Source organism: Mchenga conophoros, linkage group LG16 (genome assembly GCF_057382185.1).
Source record: "Mchenga conophoros isolate Kocher_MC1m ecotype Shallow Benthic linkage group LG16, M_conophoros_male_GT1.1, whole genome shotgun sequence".
NCBI classification, from domain to species: Eukaryota; Metazoa; Chordata; class Actinopteri; order Cichliformes; family Cichlidae; genus Mchenga; species Mchenga conophoros.
Window position 1 is genome coordinate 17,777,786 of NC_140541.1, and position 25,052 is coordinate 17,802,837.

At 40.1% G+C, this 25,052-nt stretch overlaps 1 protein-coding gene across 5 annotated transcripts in view; it reads left to right on the forward strand.

Moving 5' to 3' along the window:
- il1rapl1a (interleukin 1 receptor accessory protein-like 1a) overlaps positions 1-25,052 on the forward strand; it is a 170,566-nt gene that overhangs the window by 116,031 nt on the left and 29,483 nt on the right. For all 5 annotated transcript variants that reach the window (XM_085249501.1, XM_085249504.1, XM_085249503.1 and 2 more), the window contains exon 6: positions 1,690-1,764. In XM_085249501.1, coding sequence (XP_085105627.1) covers positions 1,690-1,764 — 75 coding nt within the window. The remainder of the gene's footprint in view (positions 1-1,689; positions 1,765-25,052) is intronic.

A 25,052-nucleotide genomic window follows, 5' to 3' on the forward strand; every position in this document is an offset into this window, starting at 1 on the left:
GTGACTCAATACATAATTTATGATTTGACTCACACTACATGCATTAAATAAAGCAGAATGGTGGCTTGGCATATTGTGTAAAATGGTAGAGTCCAAGTATCTCACCTCCAGGATACTTCCTAAACTCCAGGTTTAGGAATGTGACCATATTGAATTACAGTAAACTAGCAAGTCTTAAACACTGAAAAATATATTGTTATCTAATCCTAAATAGTAACACATACTGTGGAGATTTGTGAACTTCCTAACCTGTGTTCCTTCTCTCCCTGAGCCTGGTTCTGCTGGAGGTTTCTACCTGTTAAAAGGGAGTTTTTCCTTCCCGCTGTCACCAAAGTGCTGCTCATAGGGGTCATATGATTGTTGGGTTTTCTCTGTATGTATTATTGTAGGCTTTACCTTACCTTGAGGCACTGAGGTGATATATAAATAAAATTGAATTGACTTGAACTTTACAAAAAGGATAGTTGTAGCATAGAAGAATGCATAAGAAGGTAAATGTGTATTGTCTGGAGGAGTAAGCTTCAAAGTAACCATAACTATAATGAAAAATTCCCTTCATTGTGCAATTGCCAATGACTTTTAAAGTTGTGAATTTAAACATTTTTTTAACCCAGTACAAAACATCAAACTGTGTTTACTGGGCATCTCTCAGCATAATGACAATGGACATTTATATTTATAGGCATTTCTTTATGAAAAAGCCGCTATAACGTGGAGCCAAGCTGTGAAGAACTCCAGTGTTGAATACAGCCTTTTCTATTTAATGTTCTTAAGAAAAATTGGTCATTCCTGCATTTTCCTTACAGATCTAGTCTTTTGAAACTAACAAGCTACACTGCTATGCCTGTGTGAAGTTGCGTATCAGAGTTTGTGATGCAGCTATTGATGCTAACTGGACTTTTTGACATTTGTGTTTACTTACTTTGCAGTGGATCTTAGGCAGGTTAGCACATAGCTGCTTTGGTAGAGGTCAAAGAGTAGCCGTTTACCTGTCAAATTAAATATTCATTTTAAGTCACACCAATGAACACATAATTCTGTGGAGGTGCTTAAGGTACCTATATAGCCCTTCTTGAGTTCCAGGGTTGTATTGAGGCACAAACATATATAGCTGAAAGATTGTAGTTTCTTCTTTTTAATAATATCTGGGCAGTTGATCAACCAACTGTCAGTTTATCCTGAACAATTTAATCATTGGATTGTGGTTTTTCTGATATCTATCAATCATGCATACAGATTAAATTGCGAAATGCTCTAGGCTACGTAGTCATTCCATTATGATTAGTTAAACCATATAAATGAAGCCCAAGGTCGATAGGCACTTAAAAACAATGTGGCCACAAAAAAGCAAAGAGTGAAGAAGAATGTGTATATAATATATATATATTATATAATGTTCTTCCCCCCCCCCCCCCCCCCCCCTTTGTTTTTGCACAAGTCAAAATGGGATGGGCATGTATTTAATAGAAGTATATAATAAACAGATGATAAATCTCTGTAATGGCATGGCATACAACTAAATTTAAAAAAAGCTCATTCAGAAGTACCAAAAAGTGGATTCTGTTCATCTGGACGTAGCGTTTATAGTGTTTTTCCCACTGAAAACTACAGAAGTAGATCATTAAAAAGGTGTTTGTCTGTATTTCTGCTTTATCCAAAAATAAATAGTCCCTTTTTTTTCCTTTTCAGCTCCTTTGACGGACAAGCCGCCAAAGATCCTGTTCCCCTCGGAAAACAAGATTAGCAATATGGAGCTTCAGCTAGGTAAGACCTTTGTGGGATTTCTTTCCTCTGCACTCAGTGTTATCTGTGTCATTTTTAAATGAAAGCAAATGGATAACTGTACCAATCCTGCCCAGCACACCTACAGGCACTGATCGCAGATTGATGATGGTTCTTTTACTTGCTGAGAAAACAGCAAAACAGGAAAAAAAAAAAACTGTAAAAGTGTTTGCCATATATGCTAATAGTCGCCACTAATGTCCCTTAGGCTGTTTTGTCAACAATGGAGAGCCCATATGCTGCCAGAGATCCATACACAGGCTTGCCGCATGGAGACGCAGCCACTTTCTGTTGCAGTTGTTTGTCTTCTTTGACGTGGGGTCACGATGGACCAAGCGTGTGCGCGTATGTGCATGAGCGAGTATGGTTTGGTTTCTTGTTTGTTTGTTTTTTTCTGCAGCAGCATATTGCTTGATTTCTGGGCACAGTCCGTTGTCCACATGGTGCTTGCCGCTCTATGAATGGCCAATGTGTCTGTCATGCTGAAGCCGGTCAGACAAGAGATTGGAAGAGTATTTGACAGAAAGACAGGGTGAGGACAAAGACAAAGAGTTGCAATGATTCATTGAGTGCTTGCCTTTTGTCTTCCATCTGATGCTACTGGAATGCAGGTAGTTAATTTAAAATGCCTCCACGGTTGGCTGATCAAGAGTGAAAAATTGCTGCTGTTGATAAACTGACAGGCACAGCCTCACATGTCAGCCTACTCACACCCATGCATGAACAGGTTGCACAATGTTGGCCCTTCAGCTATTTGTCTCATTTGTCTCTATCTTGATTCCAGTGAGATTGTGAGGAAAGACTTCACCCTCAAAAGTGACTCACTCATATTTATAGCCTCACGTCAGTTCCTTCTCGCATTTGCTGTGTGAGTACTGTACAGTAAGTGTGTGTGTGTGTGTGTGTGTGTGTGGGTGTGTGAGAGAGAGAGACTTTGAAAGAAAATTCTTTAAAAGAAGAATAGTGTAAATTATTGGATAACAGATTGAAATATCATGATTTTAAGCTCTGCTATGCCTTAAGCTAGAAAAGATCTGGTCCTTACTCCTATTTAATGATTCATCTCTTTGTTAATTCTTCTATGGCTGGTAAATAAAATGCACCCATACCTCTTGTCTGAAATGCAGTGCAACTTTAATGTCAGAGTCACACTGGAGAAAACGGTGGTTGGAGGCAGTAGTGTGACCAAACTTAGTTCAATGAACTTGAGATTTTGTTCCTTTTGTACCGTATTTTCACGACCATAAGGCGCACTTAAAAGTCTTAGATTTTCTTCAAAAAGTGCGGCGCGCCCTATAGCGCGGTGCGCCCTGTGTGTTGTAAGGAGGATGTAGTAGAGAACACCATGAGAACGTTAAAGGGTGAAGTGTGGGCGTTGATCGTATATACCGGGACAATCGCACATACCTGTATAAAAGAACAGGTATGTGCATTATGCAGGACATCGTTGTTTTAACAACCCTGAAAATGGCAAAGAGACACGCTTACGAAGCACAGTTTAAACTGAAGGCCATCAGCTACGTGGAGGAACATGGAAATCGAGCAGCGGCGAGAGAATTTAAGATTAACGAATCGATGGTTCGCAAATGGAGGAAGCTGGAAAACAAGCTCCGGCAGGTCAAGAAAACGCAGCTGAGTTTCCGCGGACATAAGGCGAGGTGGCTCGAGTTGGAGGAAAGACTCGAGCGGTGGATCATCGAGCAAAGAGCGAGCGGGAGAAGCGTTTCGACGGTCACCATTCGGCTAAAAGCAGTTTCACTAGCTGAAGAGATGAACATTGAACATTTCCAAGGAGGTCCGTCTTGGTGCTTTCGTTTTATGAAACGGTGCCATTTTTCCATCCGGACCAGCACTACGGTAGCGCAGCAACTTCCAGCGGATTATAAGGAAAAGCTGGCCATCTTCCGCTCCTACTGCAGCAAACACATCGGCGACAAAAACATCCAGCCCAGCCACATCACAAACATGGACGAGGTCCCGCTCACTTTTGACATCCCGGTGAGTCACACTGTGGAGAAGAAGGGCACCAGCACGCTAGCGATACGCACAACGGGGTATGAAAAGTCTTCTTTTACTGTTGTGCTTGGCTGCCATGCTAATGGACAGAAACTGCCGCCTATGGTGATTTTTAAGCGAAAGACTTTGCCTAAAGAGAAGTTTCCAGCAGAAATCATCATTAAGGCAAATGAAAAGGGCTGGATGGATGAGGAAATGATGAAAGAGTGGCTGAGGGAGGTGTATGTAAGGAGACCAGGTGGTTTTTTCCACGCATCACCATCGCTGTTGATCTGTGACTCTATGCGTGCCCATCTCACAGCCGATGTGAAAAAACTTGTGAAGCAAATGAACTGTGAGCTTGCTGTCATTCCGGGAGGCCTGACAAAGGAACTCCAACCGCTGGACATCGGTGTGAACCGCCCATTCAAAGTAAGGCTGCGAGCGGCCTGGGAGCGATGGATGACCGGTGGAGACCACAGTTTCACTAAGAGTGGAAGGCAGCGCCGGGCGAGTTACGCCACAATTTGCCAATGGATTGTAGATGCTTGGGCTAACATGTCTGCTGGCACTGTTGTTCGAGCTTTCGCAAAAGCCGGCATCGTTTCCGAGGAGCCGCACGGCACGGAAAGTGACTCTGACGGTGAAGATTGTGAACCTGGCATGTTTGATGGAGATTTAGCGCAGCTGTTCAATTCAGACACAGAGGATGAGGACTTCGATGGGTTTGATTGATGATAAAAATGTGAGTACCAAACTCAGTTTTGCTCCTGCTTTATTTTTAAATACGCACACTTGTATGCTTGTGTGTTGTTGATGATGACGATTACCGGCAATAGAAATGTGAGTAAGGTACCGAATTCAGGTTTGCTCCCGCTTTATTTTTAAATACGCATACGGTACTTGTATGCGCCCTATGGTCCAGTGCGCCTTATGTGTGTGTTAAATACAGTAAGGGCACACATAACTGAGACTGCGCCTTTTAGCACAGTGCGCCTTATGGTCGTGAAAATACGGTAATTGTTGCTTTGAAGACCAGGGTCACTGTAGTCTGCAACCACTTCGAGGCAACCTGTGTTGTGATTCTGTGCTATGTAAATAAAATTGAATTGAATTGAAATACTAAAAAGCCAATACGATGAAGACGGTCTGCTTTCAGTTTGCGAATGAATGGGCTCAAGTTAGTAATTGACCCCATTCAATTGTTAGTAATTACATACAATCTGTTTGCAATGATATTGCAATTAACTGTGATAAATTGTCAAATATTGCAAATCTGTTGCTATCCCTGATATTCAGGACTGTTGCCCCACAGCAAGAAGGTCCTGAGTTCTCTAATGTCTGCACGGGTTCTCTCCAGGTTCTCCTGGTCCAAACACATGCAAGTATTTGGGTTAGCTTCATTGGTCATTCGAATTTGGCTCTAGGTGTAAGTGTAAACGTAAAACATCTCTGTGTAAACCCTGCAACAGTTTGGCCACCTGTCCAGAGTGTACCCTATGGCCCCCGGGTGACCCCTGAATTGGATAATTGGAAGAAATGGATGGACTTTTATAGCATAGCCAGAATCTCATGAACTTGAAATAACAATTCAGAATTTCCTCCGCAAAGAGTGCAGTAATATAATTTAACTGCAAAGTAACAAAGGCACTCTGAAAGCTTGCTTTTATCTAGTTATTATAACTAGGCAAAAGCAAGGTTGTTCAACTAGTTATAAACTAACTTTAATTTATCTAGATGCACAAAATAAGGGGAAATTACTTTAATAATATGGTAACCAAAGGTTTGGTACATCTACAAATAAATGAAAGAGTAAATAGGGAACACTGTGAGATATCTAAGCAAGACAGAGAAAAAAAACAATTAAGTCTAGTGTCTTGCGGTAAGACCTCACAGACTCCCAGAGGAGAATCTAAAACAGAGAGACATTGATGTAAATATTTTACAGTGGCTCCATTTTGTGTGCAGAATAGTTGTCTCTCCCTCTAGACGAGAGTTTCTCTTTTATTTAGTTTTATTTATTTATTCTCTTCTTCCTTAATATTTGTTGAGCCATGCCCTAAGCAGCTTTATGGGGCATTGTGGCAGATTTATGATAGCTAGAACGTGCACAGAAAGAGGCCGGTCTCTTATGGCAAGCGCGAAATAGAGAGGGAGAGGAAAAAAGACACAGGAGCCAGTAGAGGCCGGTGGATGGGCAGTAAAACCGGAGCTGTAAGCAGAGAGATAAATCTGCAACACTGCCGGGAAACACAGGCCAACTTTATCTCCTCTGCTGTTGCAACCAGTGCAGATCTTAGACATCCTACATCCCAGCTAGCTTTACGCAGCGCACACGCACACACTGGCAGGCATAAATAAAAGACATATGTTACATAAACTGTCACGGAAGACCTGCAGCAGAGATGTTCTGGAAAGTCTAAGAAGATGAATGTGAGAAACTCAGGCCTCAGAATCGTGATAGGCAAGCGGGGACTCAGAGACAAGACAGGATGGTTGAGAGGGAATACACACACGGGATTAGAAACTGTTTTCGTTCAAAGGGGGGTTTTGTCAGATCTTCTCTCTTCAGGTTCCCTCTTCCTGGATGTTTCTGCCACTACATCCCTTTCTGCTGATGGACCGAAATCCCACAGCTACAGATTCTGTCACTCAGGACTACATACATTAAGCCCCAATTCTACCACCAAATAGCTGTGTGTGTATGTGTGTGTGTGTGTGTGTGTGTGTGTGTACGTGTGTGTGTGTGCGTGCATGCGTGTGTGTGTGTGTGTGTGTGTTGCTCTCTTCACAAATCTCTTCTTTAGGGCATCAGGAATCCTCAGGGATATGTGACTGTGCGTCTGCTGAAAGCCGGCCTGCACTGCATCAGAAACATTACTTTTGGACATCTTGACATTTTCAGTCTGTGTATAATGTTGGATTTTTACCATTAGCCACTCAGCTATTCTTTTGCCAGATTTACTACTGTCCCCCAGTGGTGAGTTGGTGAAGTCCACTCCTATTTCTTCCAGAATTAGGAGGATGATTCATTATATTAATGGGTTTAAATCTGTGTGTAGGTGCTGGGGTTGGTGAGAGGGAAATGCACAAAATACATATACTCACAGTACAGTAATATGACACATTACACATAGCCTAGCAGAAACACAGACTCACATGCAGGATTGGTGTTGACTCCCTTGGAATGATTTGTCATGGAGTTCAGAGGGTGTGGGTTAAAGATTCAGCTCATGCTTACACAGCACTTCAGTGAGAGCATTTTTCTGTCTCCCCAGCTCTCCCTCTTCATCGCAACACATACAAACATGCACTTGCAAATATTCAAACAACCCGGCACTACTTGAGGTGGATAGGTCACACACACGCTTGCAGCGCAGACCTCTGCAACCGTGGGATAATTGTAACTGATAGAGGATTTTACTATCCCCCAAAGCCAGCAGATGGGTGCACTCGTGTGGAAAGGAATTAGAATCCATTATTTCGGAGAGCAGGAACCAACAGCAGAGGATGGGCAGCAATAGGGAGAAGGCTCTTATACCTACTTCATTTAAACAGAGACGAGTCTACACACACGCACGCACATCCATGCACCTGTACGTGTGCACACATCTTCTCACACTGTACACCCTCAGGGGTGTTTAGAGCTGTAATAGACTGACACTCAAAACGCTGACGTTCCCAATTTAGCAAGTAATTCAGCAATGCAATTTTGAAAAGCTCAAAGGAAAAAGCCAGCGTGGATGTTCAGCTTCTTTCATGACCTTTTGGAAACAGCTGGTTATGTTTAGCTTGAATGCACTGACTGAAAGAGATACATCATGTTTTGTTATTGTGAGCCGAGAAAGAACTGAGGGTAAATATTAATCTTGAAAACCCACGTTAGCTCGTGTACTGCTGTTGACGTGGCCATAAAACACATGATCAGGCATTCAGCTAGCCTGCATTTGTAATACTGAACTGTGATTATACAGGTTACCCTTCCAGATTCCACTAGTTCAACAAACAGCACCACTATTCATACATTTCATAGCTGCTTACCCAATTTAGGGTCATGGAGGGCTGGAGCGCATCCAAGCTGTCATGTGGCAAAGAGGTGGGTATGGTTTGCAGGTCCTGCATTTTAATTTATGTACCAAAAACCAAAGCACACCTGTCCACTTTAGCCCAGAGGGTGCAGTGTCTGCAAGTTTTTCCAATAATGTAAAATTTTGGTCAGGCCACAAGACAATTATCTTCAGTTCAGTCCATCTTTTAATGAGGTGAGCCCTAGTAGAAATAAAGTTGTGTTTTCTGGATCTCTCAAGCTTAAATGATTTGCTCATCATTCCATGTACACATTTTACACAGTATCCTTAATCTTTGGGAAGCAGGGTTGTAAAGCAAACAATGAAGTCATCAGAAATGTGACCAATTTCCAAAGGCAGTATATACTGCCAAAACCCCCCAAAGAAAATCACATATTGGGTCTTGATAGATTAAATATTCATGTTGAGATACACATTAGAGCAAAGGTATATAACAATGGATAGAGGGAAACAAAATTTATCAAACCTTTTAGGGCTAGATTGAACGCTAAAATGATGTTCCGAAAAAATGTTAGTTTTTTTCTTTAATGTCTTTATATATAAAACATGACATATAGCATCGTTTTCCTCCGAGTTCATGCCTTATTTCATCCATGTTCTTGCTCACCTCTCCCTTCCATCTATGTCTATTTCTACATCTTTTCATCCATTACATCTCTTCTGTTCTCACGGCGTCACCTGTTGACCGCTGCTTGCTTGGAGATTTGAGGATTGTACAGAACTCCAGATTAGTGAGGACATTCTTAAGCTTCGACACCTAGCCTTGACAACAAACATGCCGCTTTTCCTCGGAGAGGGTGAAATTGAAGTTGACATTGCTCTGGAGAGTTACTGGAGGTCAAAGGAGATTCACTTCATTAAATTACTTTCTGTCTCTGTCTGCTTCTTTTTTTGTCCGTGTCTTACAAACACACACATACACACACTTTAATTTCCGGACTTAAATGATACATCTTTGACAGTTTCCTCGCTCCCTTTTGCCTCTGTTCGTGCCACCTTTCTGATTTTCAGCTCCAGCATTCACGATCACCCAACATGTTGTTATGTGTTTCAATTGCATCGCTATAATAATGCAAAGAAGTATTGAAATCGTTTAACTAATTAAAAGTAAAAAACTGAATTAAATTCTTTAATTCTATTTTTTAAGTGTAAAATATTGTTATTAAAATACATTTACATTAAGAGTAGTCTTTATAATGAACCATTTCAGAATGATGTATGTTTTATTATAATTCCTGTACCATTTGTGGGTAGATTACTTTAACTTTTTCACCTGATGAAGTAATAATTTTTTGTATTTCCCTAGAGATCAATAAAGTTGTGTCCTAATCTCATCTTATTTCGAGAAAATAACATTACATTTGGTAAAAACTGCATTTATTGTACCTAGAGTAACTTTAGTTATCAAATAAATGTAGTGAAGAAAAAAAGGGGGTTGCAATCCTCCTGAAATGATGTGTGAGTAGACATACAGTAGCAGCAGAAAATCAAATGCTCGTGTAAATAGCATATCAAAACTCTTAAGTGCAGCTTTTGAGTAAAGAAAAGGACTATGCAGCACTTTCTAAAGATGTCCATTTGGTTATGTTAATGTTTTGTGATAAATGACGTATTTATATTACAGCACAGAGATAAAAATCACACACTGAGAACCCTTAAAGGTCACCCCGCAGATATGTCATTATATTTGGTTGTAGCCCCACAGTGACCCAGTGTTAAGTAACCCATGGTGACCGGTATGGTAAGTAGTGTGTCAGCGAAACAAAGCTGAATGTTTAAGTGTGTGAACGGTCGTCATTAATCACCAAGTCTGGGGCACAGAGCAGGGGACTGCAGTATGATAAATGAACTAACCGCTTCTCTCATGCCTAACCGTAAAGGGAGAGGGAGGGAGGAAAGCAGACAAACGCGAAACTGTACAGAGACGTAGCACAACACAACACCCTACTGTGCATCATACACAGGGGTTTGTTTGCTGCTGACTTTAAATTGCTCACCACGGCTGAAGTGAGGCCAAGAGATGCGAGAAAGGTGTGGACACTCTCTTGATTCATACTCGGCTGCTGAGGTACCAATCTCAGCAGCTAATTCAGCATGCTGAATTGGTGTGAGAAGAGGCTATCTGACCGCCTGCCTATTTAATTCAGTGTCCTCTTAATTTTGTATTCTCTTTCTATGATGGTAGAAGAGCATGAAACAGCTCTTTTAATCAATAGTTTTCTCAGGTCAGGTCCTACCTAGGCTGGCTGCACTGGAGTGTTTCATTATGTAACACCATATATACCCATCCAAAATGTGCAGACTTATCTATATTCTATGAACTCCATGTATTTTCTGAAAGCGTGACTGTATATAGGGGATAGGCATATGAAAGGTGCATGGATGTGTCTCGGCAAGTGTGATTGTCTGTGTGAAAGGGATCCTTCTGCTGTACTGATCTGTGACCTCAGCAGAGCATGGTAACCTTGTGATTCATAAATCACTTTTGTGTGAGCGAACACTGCCCCTCGGGTTCTCAGTCAGATCTCTACCTTGCTTGTCACAATCGGTTTCAAAACACCAGCATGATGATGGTTAAAACACTCACCTCAAGGCTTCAAGTCCAACTGTTATATATAGCTTACGAGACAAAATAAAAGCAAATACAAATATGACCTAGAGTCCATCTGTTATGCATTACTCAAAATATACGATATAGTAATGGTTGTGTGAACCTTATTAATAAGGCAAAATATGGCTGTGAAAAGAGTTTTGGCTCGATCGCTTAGGTGTGTTTGTCTGTGTTACCTTCTGGAGCAGAATACACAAACTAGCGTGTTATTTTCTGTTACTTTCACCATGTGCTTTCACGTCAGCTGACAGGTGACCCTCTGTTGTGGTCTTGTAAAGCGCTACTTAGAAGACGTGAGGCATTGTGACTTGACGCTTCAGTCAGCTTTACTTTCAACTCGGGGTGCCACGTCCACCGGGCCTAGCCCTGACAAGAGCCACAGATTGCCTTCACTGCCTGCTGTGAGCTCAACTTTCTGCTTACTGTCAGTGTGCGTATTCACTCAGGCAATCAGTCATGTGTTTGTGTTTGTGCATGTGTGCCTGCTAGGACTAAAGCACAGTCAGGCAATCCCAAGCACTCGTGCTAAGTTAGTCACGGGTAAGAGTTTCTCCACATTTAAGCCCAAAGATGTCTTTAAAGAGAGACTATTTAGATAATGGTAGCTTTTACCTCATCGGGCTGCTGATGCTCAAGTTCAGTGACAGGTAATCAAAGGAAAGAAGCACCCCACTCATCCCAGCATCACTCTGTATTTGACACAACAAGGGTAGACAGGGTGAGGAGGCAGACATAATGAGACCTGTCTCCTTATTAGAGGGTCTCTTCTTTCAGAAATTGCCCTTTCATCCTCTTCCAGTCACTGCCTCCTCTATTTGGTCAAAGCACCAATGGCAAGGTCAGGGGGCACGATGTAAGAGAGGAACTTGAAATACAGACTACATCAACAAAATGTGACTAAAGAAGCATTAGCCAGAAAGAAACTGATGTAGGCTAACAGGAAAGGATGGAGCAAGGATGAAGTAGTGGAGAAAAAAAAATAATGACAAGGATGGGGAGAGATAGGCGGGGGGCAATGGGGAGGGAGCTGGCACTGGAATGACATGCATGAACAGCAAAGCGAGCAGGGGAAAAGGCGGCTTTGCCATTCACTTTGAAGCTTGCTCCACTTCTGTCTCTGTTATGTAACAGAAAAATGAAGAAAAACAAGTGCCAAAAAACTAGGCAGGGTGTTGAGAGAGGGAGGGAAAAAAAGACGAAGAAGGCAAGACAGAACTTCTAAACTTCAGCGCTCTGATGTTTCCGGCAGGCGAGTGGCTGTATTCGGACAATGGGGTTAGTCACCGTGCTGCACCAAGCCTTGGTGTTGAGTGAGGGGTAAAAGAGTTAGCAGAAAAAGAGGGAGATCAGTCGGTGGTGTGAAGAGAGACAAGAAAGGAGGCTTGAGAAGAGGCAGTCGGACAGAAAACGATAAGGAGGGAGAGGAGAGAAGGAGGAGGAGGTATAAACAGAAAGCAGAGGAGAAGGACCACACTGAGCGTTTCAACCTGAGAGATCTAGCTACAGTAACTCTCTTTCTTCTTCTTCTTCTTTGTTTCTGTGTTACATAAGCAGATCTCTTTGGAGACCATATGAGGCACTTCACGTATGTCTGTTCTCTGTTAACTAAAGAAGACCTCTGGCTGGAGGCCACAACTTCACCTGGCAATCAGGAGCAGTTTTGCACTTTAGCTAACACCTTTTTACCAGCTCCAGTTTTGCTTTTTTATGACAATCAATCTTCATGATGTCACCATCGCCCACGGCAGTGAATGTTGCTATGGAGATCAGTAGATCTGCACTGAACTACTGCCTTAGGGAGAGCGTATGCAGGCTTACATTAGTGCATGCGTTTGTGTGTGCGCGCGTCGTGTGTTTGTGCGTGTGTGCATCTTTCTGTCTGTGCACACACGGTTCATCTTTAATTGCCATCTGCAATCTGTATCCTGAACACAGTCAGTAATTCAAGAGGCCCAGCATGTGGTAAATAGCTGAGACTCATTTACAAGTGTGTTAATGGACTTTCTCTGTCTCTGTCTTTCGGGTGTCCCTTTCTCTTTTTCTCTCCACAGTCACACATGCAGCTCAAAATATATTACAGAGCGTCAGAACGAATGCGTTATAAAAGTGGTTTGCATAATTTTATGAATAAACACATAGTCAGATAATTATCTTCGATTTTTTTCCATTACCATAAACACTGTCAGACTGATTGTAATTGGCTTGTTTTATTCTGTAAAATTGGCATTAACGGGTGCTAGCCGGTGCTAGTCTGAGGTGGGGGAAAATTAGGGCAGAGTACAGTCAGCTAAAATTTACTGAGGCTATTCTTGCTGCTGTTCAGGGAAGTGTCTAATATGAAATTGAAGTTTGTAAATTTTAAATAAAAAAACTGACAAATCTATTTTTAACTGTAATTTATCCATTCATGGGATGAGACCGAGCCTCATTTCCTTTAACTATTTTAGCCTGCTCTTGCCTTCTTTTCTGCACTTTCCTCCTCCCTGATTCTCTTCTTCCTGCCTTAACTGCTCCCTTCAACCTCTGAAAAGTGTTATTAGTATTAAACAATGGAAGAATAGGCATGCTAAGTAGTAGCTTTACTTTCCCTAATAACCACCCTCTATGGTAATAATTGCCCCCTTTGAAACAAAAGGAAAAATTCTTCTTGCGTTACTAGGCAGTTAGCATGCAGCTGCAACTGTTTTATGTATTTGTGGGGGTGCCTGTTTACTGTTGCATACTGTATATAGCACATCATTAAAGATATCACACTTTTTTACTCACTCTCTTTTTTGTTGTTAGCATTGTTATCCTCTTCAGTGACAGCTAGCTTGATTTATTAGGCCAAAGAACCGAATGGAACAAAACGAAACAATCATTAGCATGTGTCTTTTGCAGTGTAACGCACTTCTGCACATGAGAAAAGTTGTCGAATTTTGTTATTGTGTTAAGCATATGAAAAAGAAAATTACAACATCGCAGGATGAATGGGACTTAATTTTTTAAACCCCCCTTTTAACAGCTGTAAAGCAGCTAGTGCTAACTTATTGAACAGAACAAGGCCAGTAACTAGCAATTGACTGAAAGCAACTCCTACAAAGATAAAGACAGGTGTCCAGGAGGAAAAACTAGGGACATTGTGTGCTCATTTCCAGGGGCAGTTTTAGGGTTTGTTGGAAACCTTGGCAAAAATTCTTCCAATTAGCATTTAGTATGTTATAAATCTGACAAAACACCAAGAACAACAGTGTACTAGTCTTAGTTGCGTAATAACCAGGCCTGACAATGAACATAATATAAGTTTCCTGACCTGCAATTTTTCATTATTTATTATAGCGTCAAGTTGTTTTATTTTGTTTTGTTTTACTTTAAACTTTTTTAATAGTCAAGACATGTGTTCTTTAATTTCTTATAGAGTTATTCTATCCCATGCTGCCAGCATTAGATCCTATTGTTTATTGTAGAAACAGCTTGTTTTAACACTATAACAGCTTGTTATAGTCCTACTAGATTTTTGTTGTCTGTCTGAACTGTGGATTCTGTTATTTATCCACCTATTTACTGTGTCATTACATAGCTTCAGCTTTTTTTTCTATATAATGTGTGGCTGGCAGTTATTGTAAAGCTAACAACTTTGCACTGCTGGTTTGCTACCTGCTAATAACCTTTTTGACCTCTTCTTACTTAATTTCTTCTCCACTCAGTGGCTTTTCTAATCGCTTGCGCTGCCCTATTAGAGATAACATGACCTTTTATGTGTTGGCAGTTTCCTGTGTGACCTTTAAGAATAAGGCAGATTGAGAACAGATGTGGATCGAGTGGAACGTAATGTGTAGCTAAAGTGGATTCCATCACTGATTCAGCCAAAATAGGCCATTACAACATTTTGTCCTCAACTGTAAAATGAGAAAATTAGTCACCTTTACGTACGTGCAAGTGTAGCCAAGCGTACAAGGACTTCTCTGGCCTCATCTCTTGTTCCCTTTAGTAGAACAGGCCCACCTGATCAGGCCATGTTTCCCAAGTAATCTGTCACTTTCACTGTTTTGCGGTGTTCCTCCTCATCACTTTCTTTACCCCTCATTGGTTTTGAACTCCTGTATCTGTTTTCTATCTCTGGTGCCATCACTCTTTAGTTTATCTTTTTCTTTTGTGAGTCCTGTTCTTAAAGGAAATTTGTGAATTGATTTTTCCCCCACACTGAAATCAATAGAATCGACTGTAATCTGAAACAAATGTTTGGAAATGCTCATTATTTGTAACTCATAGTTAGTCCTTTGTTTTTCACCCCTCTTTTTATATAATTTTCTCAAGGAGTGAGTAAATAATATTAAAAGTACTTTGGTAAGAAGCATAGGTTTTTGACTTTTGGCACACATCTTTTTGCGATTATAGTTAATATTCAGCAGCTGGTTAGAAATAGCAGCGAAAAAGCTGAATTTCAATATATATGAGCACTGCATCCACACAGTGCTATCAAATGGTGTCTTTACCTCAGGCTCCCTGTTTCTTTGTGAATGTGGTTGCTCAAGCATGCACTAATGTTATTTCCAGCAGAACAACAGTATTCCCTTTTGGCTTTAACTCTGTTTGGGAAACATATAACTTTTCCATTACTTAAATTCCCCATGCTCTGCAGGTAGCTTGGCTTTTCACCTGTGTGAATGAGCAGCATGCACACGCACTGGTGAACAAACAAAACTGCCGTGCATGATTGCAGAATTGTATTGTAGATTTACATTCACCCTTTTCTATGTGTGGGAGGTCTTTTCTGAAGTTCATCCCACATATATTTTTTACCTGATAGTGAACAATTCAGGCTCTAAATGTATAGGTAAAACCATAATATATTTCCAATCCTACCAGGTAGATTTTTGGACAGTGACAGAATTTACAAAATTTGTGATTTTACCCCTGTACACCACCACCACAGTGGATCTTAAATCAAACAGTAAATGTGTGATTGAGGTACAGACTTTGAGCTTTAATTCAAGGGATTTAACAGAAGTACCGGATTAACTGTTGAAGAATTAAAGCCATTTTTCATACCCAGTCCCCCATTTTCAGAGACTGAGAAGTAATTGGAAGTTGACTGAAAAGTAGTTCCTGTTCCCTCATTAGTCCATGACAAATTAAGCTTATTGAAAGATGTGGAGCTGATTCCAACTACTAAACTTCCATTTGGAGCTCTCAATATGAGGTCCAAAGAGATGTCAGTGCAAATGATGAGTGCCATCATTAGGCAAAAAATACATCAATAAAATAGAAATAAACCAATCAAAGAGACTGCAGAAACTGTAGCAGTGACCAAATCTACAATCCAGTACATTTTTTAATGCACTCACCAGCTCAGTAACACCAAAGATACCTGAACAAGCAAAGAAGAAAGCTATATTACAGAATTCCTTCCTTGGTTAAGAAAAATCCATTCAAGTTAGGAACACTGTTGAGGAGGCTGCTGCATCACTGTCAAAGTCTAAAAGTCAAGACACAGCTTCATGAATTAAAACACAGTGTTTACAACATGGTGCAAACCACTGGTTACGCTCAAGAAGAGGAAGGCAAGATTAGACATTTCATGACAAGATGTTGTCTGTGATCTCAAATTACTTTTTACTTTTGTGTTTCTATGTCATTTGCCTTCTGGCCTGTGTGTGTCTTTCATATTCAGTGTTATTCTACAGCACTTTGGTCAGCCCTGTTGTTGTTTTTAAAAGTGCGTTATAAATAAACTAGAATGGTAGGGTCTCAGGTCCCCCTTACATCATCCTGATGCAGGTGAGGGCCAGTTCTTCTCAAATTGCATCTTGGCTTCTACTTTCTGGGCGTTTTTGCAGAAGAAGGAATCCAACTGGGACTGGCTGGACTAGCTGGCTTTGTTTTCCTCTTTAAAAAATATTCACATAAATAAGTGGTCGTGTCCCAGACTAATCAGATACAGTATTAAAAGAAAGCTTAAAATGATTCTTAAACTGGGACACAAAAGTTGTTTTACATACACTATGATAATGAATACACACAGATTTAAAAAGTAATCTTGCTGGGTGCAGCTCTACAACGTATAATTTTCCTTTTAATTGTTCCAGTTTTGCCAAAGTGATGTGTTTGTCTTTCTGGGAATGATAATGACATGACTGAAAAGTACCAAGTTGGTAATGATAGAGAAGTTCCAGTCGTGCAGTGATAATCACTTCTACAGGATTAAGTCCTGACCCACATCAGCTGAGCATATTAGCATTCTGAGAGAGCACTGCGGCAAGATTCCATACCAAGTAAATCCCTGCAGTTCATAGGATGGGAAAGAGGAAGGAAACATAGGACTGGTGGAGAGGAAAGCAGCAAAACAGACTGAATATGTGTGAAAGGCTGCTTCTTTCTTGTGTCAGGATTTCCACGTTTGCTGCATGCATGTTTTGTGGCGTGCGTTATAAGATCCTTCTCTCTGCAAGCCTGTGTTTGAAACCGCATGCTAGGAACTGATTTGCATCTTCTGCATTGAAAGAAATGTAAGTGACATTCCCTGCACCACAGCTACACTGGGCGGCTGATATTAAAGTTCCACTGAACTTTATGTAATTTTATTGATTTTCTTTCTTTTTAAAGCCACTGGCATTTCAATGCAGATGGCCCTGCACTGCCCGGAGCGCGAATCACAAAAACACAAACATAAGCAGAGGTTTTATGCTCTCCTTATTGCACACAAGAAGTGCCTCTAACCATTTCTCTTTTTTTTTTTAAATCGAGTGAAGATCCTGCTTCATGGTACTTTTCACCTGTTTCTATTTTCAATGATGGTAGACTCTTTGATCTATGATATTGTCTGAAGTTTCAAACGCTAAAACGCCTCCAGTTGTCATTTGCGTGATGGAGGATTTGAAAGTGCAGCGTCTTCTAATAATTACGAAGTTTAGCGAGCAGCTTTTTAGTGGGCCTCCGTCTTGAATCTTTCACTCAGATTTACATTTGCTGTGGGTGTGAGCAAGCAGCAGATGGTTTGTTGGAAATAATGACAACATTGAACGACTGGCCCACTCAAAACTATTAAGGGCAAATTGTTTTTTGTTTTTTTTGTTGTTGTTGTTGTTGTTTTTTCCATCGAGAGTTTAATCATTTTGACCATCGGTGCAGTCAGTTCTGATAATAAAACAAAAAACTTAATGAATTGTGAAAGCGACAGATATGGCATCAAACCTACACAACCTTACAATTGTTTAGCCTCAGTTCTAACCTTTCCTAAAAATAGGAAACATGCTGCAGCATTTCATTGTCTTTTCTTCTTCTTTTGTTTTTTTTCCTTGTGCATGTTCTAGGCCTTCATGAATGTGCAGCACCCACAGATTTCTAACATTTTCCTAACAGGGGTAATGACATTGTTTGATAGAGTGATAAGAGCTCATGCATTGGACACAAGCCAGAAGTGGTTACAAACATTTGATCTAACTATGGTGCAAGCCATCTTTTAGGACTCACCTCCTGATTTGGACTGAATATAAAGGTTCATACATCCACATTAAGGATTACAATTAATTAAAGATGTATAGATCTTTAATCAGTGGACTTCAGCAGTCTTTATATTAACAGGAGAAGAAAAGACACATTAACCATATTTTCTGTAAAACACTGTTTCACTGAAACGACACTGCAGACTAGAGTGTCTGCTAAGAGTAGCATCCAGAAATTAACCTGTTCCCAGTGTCTTATTTATTATTCATATTATTTCATGTGAATAGCTGGGTCGACCATGCATTTTGCAGACCAGCATCATACACAAACTTTACGTCCTGTGCTTTCTTTTTAAACATCCTTTTGACTTTCGATGTCCCATTCCCAGCTCCGCCTTAATTCCTCTTACATTTTCTTTTACTTTTTTTCCCCACAGTACTACAAACAAAACTGTGTGCATTCATGAATAACGAAGGTACAACAGGTCATCCATCACGCAGATCTGCATTGCAGTGGTTGTTGCTAAACTTCTGGGGTGACTCATTTGGAATCAAAGAAACTTTGCCTTATAAATCAGCGAGTACTTACTTTATAAATGTAGGTAATTAAAGTTAAATAACTTAAAATTAAAAAAAACTTCCTTTAGCAATTTGAAGCAAATCACACAGTGCAAATTCTCCAAAACTATCATTCAGATTTCTATATTATAAATAGTGTTACACAAAAAAGTTAATTAATAATGTGCTTAATTATTCTTGCTCGGCTCTATATTATTATTTCTTAAAAATATGAAATACAAATTTCCATCTCAATAAAAAGGTTGAAGTATATGTCTACCTCTTAACAATATTTCCCTAACTGATAAAAATATATATATTATTCAGTTCTATTCTAGCTTACTTTACCACTATTAATTACTTCATATTATATAAATTATATTACATACACTTGTATTGTAAGTGTATTTACCTTATTACTAAATACTTTTCCAAGTTGTGACATTATTTGGTTTAGCAGCATTCAGAGACGACAGGTTATGACATTTGGGTTAATGTTGAAAAAAAACAACAACATGATATTGTTTGAATACTGGTAAACAGATTGTGTTTCCAATCACTCTGGACCTTTTCTGAATAAACCAAGCCATGAGTTTTTATTAACAGTAAAGCTCACGGCCTCATTTAAAATGCTCTATTCACAATTTAAAAAAACAAATATATTTGGGGAAAAGCTTAAAAAATATCCAGTAATTGAACAATGTATTGGATGTTTTAATCATATATGCTGTTTAAAATAGTTGCGTGTAAAGTTAATTTGTCAAATAAATGGTTAGCATTAGCCACCGATATCAGGACAAAGGTATCAAAAGCACCTGAGCTGCAAATTACACACACGCAGTAAGTAACAGTTGATTTGTTGCCACATGATCCCAGAACAAAAACAACTCTATTTGCTCGATTTGCTGTTTGGCAACAAAAATCGCCATTTTTTTTGATCTGCTGTTCATGTGTTTGTTTATGACTGGCTGCCTGTTTGGAGAAAAATGGATGCTGGTAGCAAAAACTTTGTGATATACAAACTATGTGTTGAATTTTTCTTTGGAAAAGCATTTATTTGGGTGTTGAATACAAAACAAATGACTTTTTTGTTTGACAGCATACAGTAAAAATGATGACAGCTTCCCAGCTTTAACGACTCCAATCCTTTAACTAGAGTCATTGCACATAAAAACAATTAAAAAGCTTAACTATATTATATTTAGTGTATTTCATTGGGCTGTGGCACTTCATTCTCATTATTGTTAGGTCGGCTGCTTGACCTTTGTGCTGAGCATCTTCATGACAACTAAAATCCATATGTAGTTAGCAAATATTTAGATCATATAACATGTCTGTTTTAGAGTTAAAACATCATATTCACATAGTCAGGAAACAGATGAGTATCACTATTAGATTAATAGAAAGAAAGGTACTTTTTAAATAAAGATTTTGTTGATGTGAGCATGAATTGCACTTGCTAACTGTGGTGTAATGTATTTAATGAAAATATAACCAGAACGTAGGTAATTTCTGATTAACAGCCCTACTTTAAGCCAGATTTTAGAAATATAGGACACGATGTTAATCTAATCTGTCTATTTTATGCATTGTAAATTTGTATCTTTATGAAATAAACAGTTGCTCCAAGCAAATGCAGAGCATGAACACATGCAATATGCTGTTTAGTTTGCTTAACCAGTTGACCTAATTTACTCACATTTATTTGCATGCGGATGAGCACTCATGCAAGCAAACAATGTTCATTTTTTGGTGATAATTGAAAGACTTTTTTCCCCCAGATTGTGGATAAGCAAAGTGCACTTTGCAGTTACTATAGAAACCAGATCCCAGTTGCATTCTTCAAAAGTATTGATCCCAAGGACCTAAAAAGTGAAAATAGGATATCATGCAATGTGTTTAGTTGCCTTCCAAACAAAGTCCTGGCAAGGACTTGTAGTTTGGATCGTCGAGAGAATAATCTGTTAGATTTCTGACAGTTAAGAAGTGACATTGTTACAGTTAAAGGTTATGGTCAAATTGACAGAAACTGAATAAGAATGACTGATGAGCCATCGAGATAAGGATTTATGCAGTGCAAGTCATTTAATCTCTTTTAGAGAAAAGGAGGCACTGATTGATGCTGTGCTCACCCCATCGTGTGATGGAGCATGTGTATTCTTGTAGGTAGACACACACACACACATGCAAATACACACACAAATCAAACCCATCCTGCCTCTCACAGGAAATCATTGCAGTAATTAACGTCCTAGCGCGCTCCCTCATTGCGATTCTGATTGGCTGAAAGTCACAGATCCCTCAGGTATTTTGCAAGAGTGAAATTATCCCAGTGCTTGCCAAGTACCATGGGACACCATCAGCCTGTGTTAGTGTGTAAACATTTCTGTTTTCCCCAGTGCCCCTGTCCCAGTGTCTCCAGCCCACATGGCACAAGTCATTTGTCAGCCTTGATTTAGATTTCTCAACACATAGGCCTCCTGCGGCCGAAGCTCAATCTGCGCTCCTACTCAAAAGCCCAAAATTTACCGGACATGGTCTTGGCGAGGCAGGGGAGGGTTGGTGTGAAGAACTGGATGATGAGTCATAAATTGAAAAACAGAGAAAGAGTGGACAATCGAAAGAAGCGTGAGGTGGGGAAAAAACAAAGAAAGTGAGGAGGGGTAGTGAAGTCTGTGAGGTGGTTTTGACTCAAGTGGTATGTTGAGATTTCAGGGTTAGGCTACAAAATGAGAGGGTGAGAAAGAGTATGGAGTGCTAGAGGTGTGATAAGAGGCAGAGCTGTGGAAGTGACGAGAGGAGGGCACCGCTTTGTTATAGGAAGGAGTGTGTGTGTGCGTGAATGTATATTTCTGGATGTGTGTGGATGTGCTTTGACGGGTGCATAAAAAGAGGGAAGGTAGAGGAAAAATGGGATTTTGGTGATGCTGAGAAGATGAGTGAAAGCTTTAGAAGAAAACTCAGAGAAAGACTACAAAAGAATGACATACAGAAGGTTTATCTCTTCATGAAGTGGACATGTGGGATCTCTAGAAATGAAATAAAAGAAATAGTATTAACCTCTTTTTGTGTCAAGGCAACAAACCCTTTTTTTTCTATAGCAACATTACAAAGCTTTGATTTCCTAACTAGCTTCAGCTTATCTGATATAGCAGCAGATGTTCTTGGGGATCATTACATTATTCTGTTTTACTGTGTTCAGCTATAATTAAAACAAAAATTTAAAATGGAAATTTGGAGAATGCATAAATACCTCCGGGTCTTTCATCTGTTATTCTTGCTATGAATGTTGATTTCATGACATTTGTGTGAATAAAAAGTGACCAAAAATAAAGTGGGTATTTTCAGAGTGGATCAGTGAAAGTACTTTTATGTTTATGGCCTGTTTCAGGTTTTGGAAATGTGTTATATTTCTTTTTGCAGGTGTATAATCTGCATGCTTTTGTTTGAGTTCACAACGCTATACTGAAAATCATTTGCACCTGGTCATATGATTGCATCTGCAGAAAAGAGTGAACTCTCCTTACCATGGGGTCAGCACAAAGTTGCATATCTGCAACTGCTAAAAATAATTTGTCTTGGACTCTGAACAATGTTTCAGCCATTACAGTCACTTTCTTCTCTACCCTGCTTTTGTTTTAGGATGTGTGCGTCTTGAAAATATGCTATAACGGTGTACTTTCTTGGTTTGCTGAATAGCCTGAGAGTCCTAATAGAGTTATTTCTAACTCAGTGACCTTTTCTGTATATGTCCTGCTACCCACTGAAAAATCCACTGCTGCATTACTGTGGACTTTGGTGAAGAGGCACTTAACATTGCATCTATTCCCCGACTTTGGTGTTCCTCTTGTCTCTTCAAAATCCCTAAAAGCAATCAGGACTCAGCACAGCAAACCTTAAATTTAAATTTAGGCCTCAATTTGTTTGATCATTTCTGTTAAAATAAAACTTTACACTGTTGCAGAATCGTTCTTTTTTCTGCAGTTTATCCATATTTAGTTTTTTCTTGTTTTAACTCATTAACACGTGCCTTTCCTGTCTCATTAATACCTCAGCAGGTTTACTACCCTTCCCACGCACACAGAGTTTTATCCCCCCGCCCCCTCCACACACACACACACTTGTCTTAACTTTAAACTACTGTATGACACCTACTGTGTTACAGATTATTTCTTACAGCTCTCATTAATTCCAAACAGAGCTATTATAGCTGGTTTGTATAAGAGTAGAATAATCATATTTTGCAATCATTTCACACGCCTTCAATGATTCTTATTGAGCTTTCTCAAAGCCCAGACAGCCTTTAACTTAAAACATATTTTAAAAAATGTGATCATATAAAAATTAAGCTTTCTTTAGTCTGTTTAAAATACATTTTTATACATTCTAAACTTTCTTGAGGCAGTGCTTTGTATTTTAGGCTGGATATATGGATGTCAGTAAGGGAATAGAGGGCTTTTCTGTTGACATAAGTTGGATGACACAAATGTTTGAATAGGATTTGATAAAGTCACTTGGGATACGGTTGGTTAACAGTGATGGTCTGTGCTGGTGTGACCTAACCTTAGATACTGAGCTCCGGTTTTAATTGAGTTAGTCAGACTCCGGTTGGTATTCCGGTCAGTGGGTCAGTGCCTGCAGCCAGGCCCCTGTTGGGCCATTCGTTAAAGTGATGTTCTTCGTCAAGTGTTCAAATCTCACCATTTAATTGGCATCCAGTTCCCTGGATAGGAGCCAATTACAGATCCCTCTATATTTGACTTTGTATCTCTGTGCTTATCCATTAGCTGCAAAGTTCTTCTATCATTTTCCTCCCTGCTCCTTTCTTCCTTTTGTTTCTTTGCATTATTGTCGTCCCAACACCTTCAATTTTTTTTTTTTCAAAATAAACGGCAAAGTGGGAAAAAAAGCTTTCTCGAGGTTCCTAGAAGGCAGTTTATGACACCCACTGACACTGAATGAAAATTGCATTTATTTTTTGTCTCTTTTTGACTATAAAAGGAGATTTTACATGAACTCAGATTAGTAGGAAAAGTGATTCCAAAAACCCTCTGGTGTAAAATGGAAAGGGGAGATGTGGGGCCGTAAGAAATAATAAGACATGGGTAATAAAGGCACTTTGTGAGAAAGCAATTCAAAATCGAGTGTGCAGAAAGGTTAGAAGACCAAAGGTTTGAAACGTGGGTGAGTCGCCGTGTTTTGTGAAATTTTATTTCTGTTCCCACGGTGGACAGTTTCATACTGGATGATCAGAACGTTGAAAAAGCTGATTTTTGAGAAAAAGTTGGGGCATGAGCACTTGTTGCCACACTGATAAAAGAACATTTATTAAGTTCGCTATCACATAATCATATAATCCCCCACAGTGCCTCTTGTGGTATAATGAGCCTCTGTGTTTCCCTTCCTCGGACAAAGCACCTATTATGTCATCAAAAAGGGACGCTTAGCAGATGAAAGGGGAGATGAAAGCGAGGGCACCAACTACCTGTTCACAAAGGCCGTAATTTTTACCGGTAATTAAAGGCTTACATTTCCCTGATGGATCGTCGGGGGCCACAGAACAAACGAGGAGAAGGAGCAACAGAGAGGGAAAGACGCAGGATTCTCCTCTGTTAAAAGCTCTCAGGCTTGTAATGGTAATTAAGGGCTTGTCTCTGGAGAGGGCACGATATTAGAGCTGCAGAGAAGCTGAGGTGGCGGAGGGGGTGGGCCCTAACTCTTTTATGTTCTCATTGCCCTTACTCATTCCTCCACTTATTCTGCCCCAAATCTTCCAATCCATCTTTTTACTGTACTTCTCACCCCTCGATATCCCCCGCCTCACACCGACTTCCGCAATGCAGAGCAAAAGTAATCAGTTCAGCCAACGTCATCGTTCCACATCAGCTCACCAGAGTGCTACGAACAAATAGCCACATCTTTACATACAGTGGAGCTTTTTTCACAGATTCCAAGATGTTCGAAACGCTGCACAAACAAGCGGAGGACTTTTCAGTTTGTCAGGAGTCAGAATTTTGTTTTGACCCTCCTCCAAGCAGAGCCAGCTTTGATTGCTGCTCACTGTCAATATATCCACCAGGATCCTGATGTCATTACAGTACGTATCTTTACTGTATTCTCTGTCCTGACGGAGCCTGCTGAGCTGCTGCTACCTCGCACGGTAGGTGTAGTCATGGTAACCTGCAGGCAGCTAAAGAATAGAAATGTTGACAGACAGATTTGGACTTTCCTGTGCTCCAACTCCCCACTCCTGAAACAGTAAACACACTTGCCTGCTTACGGTTCTCTAGAGATTTCACCTCCTGCATCGAGAGATGAGCACGGACAAGAAGCGGGATCAGGTATTTTTAGCAAAGGGGACTGGAATGAGAATTTCAAGGAGTCACCCGGGAATGCTGAATAGCTGTCATTCACCTTCTTTTCTCAATGCCGCCGTTGTCGTTACTTTCCGGCTCCCCTTACTCTTCCTCTGTCTCCCATCCTAGCCTTGAAAAAGGCACGTGTTTGAGGCATTCTACAATGTGAGTGTGGGGTGAATATGAGGCTGGATATAGTTTACAGAGTAGGCGCGCTCAGAAAATGTATGGCCTATCC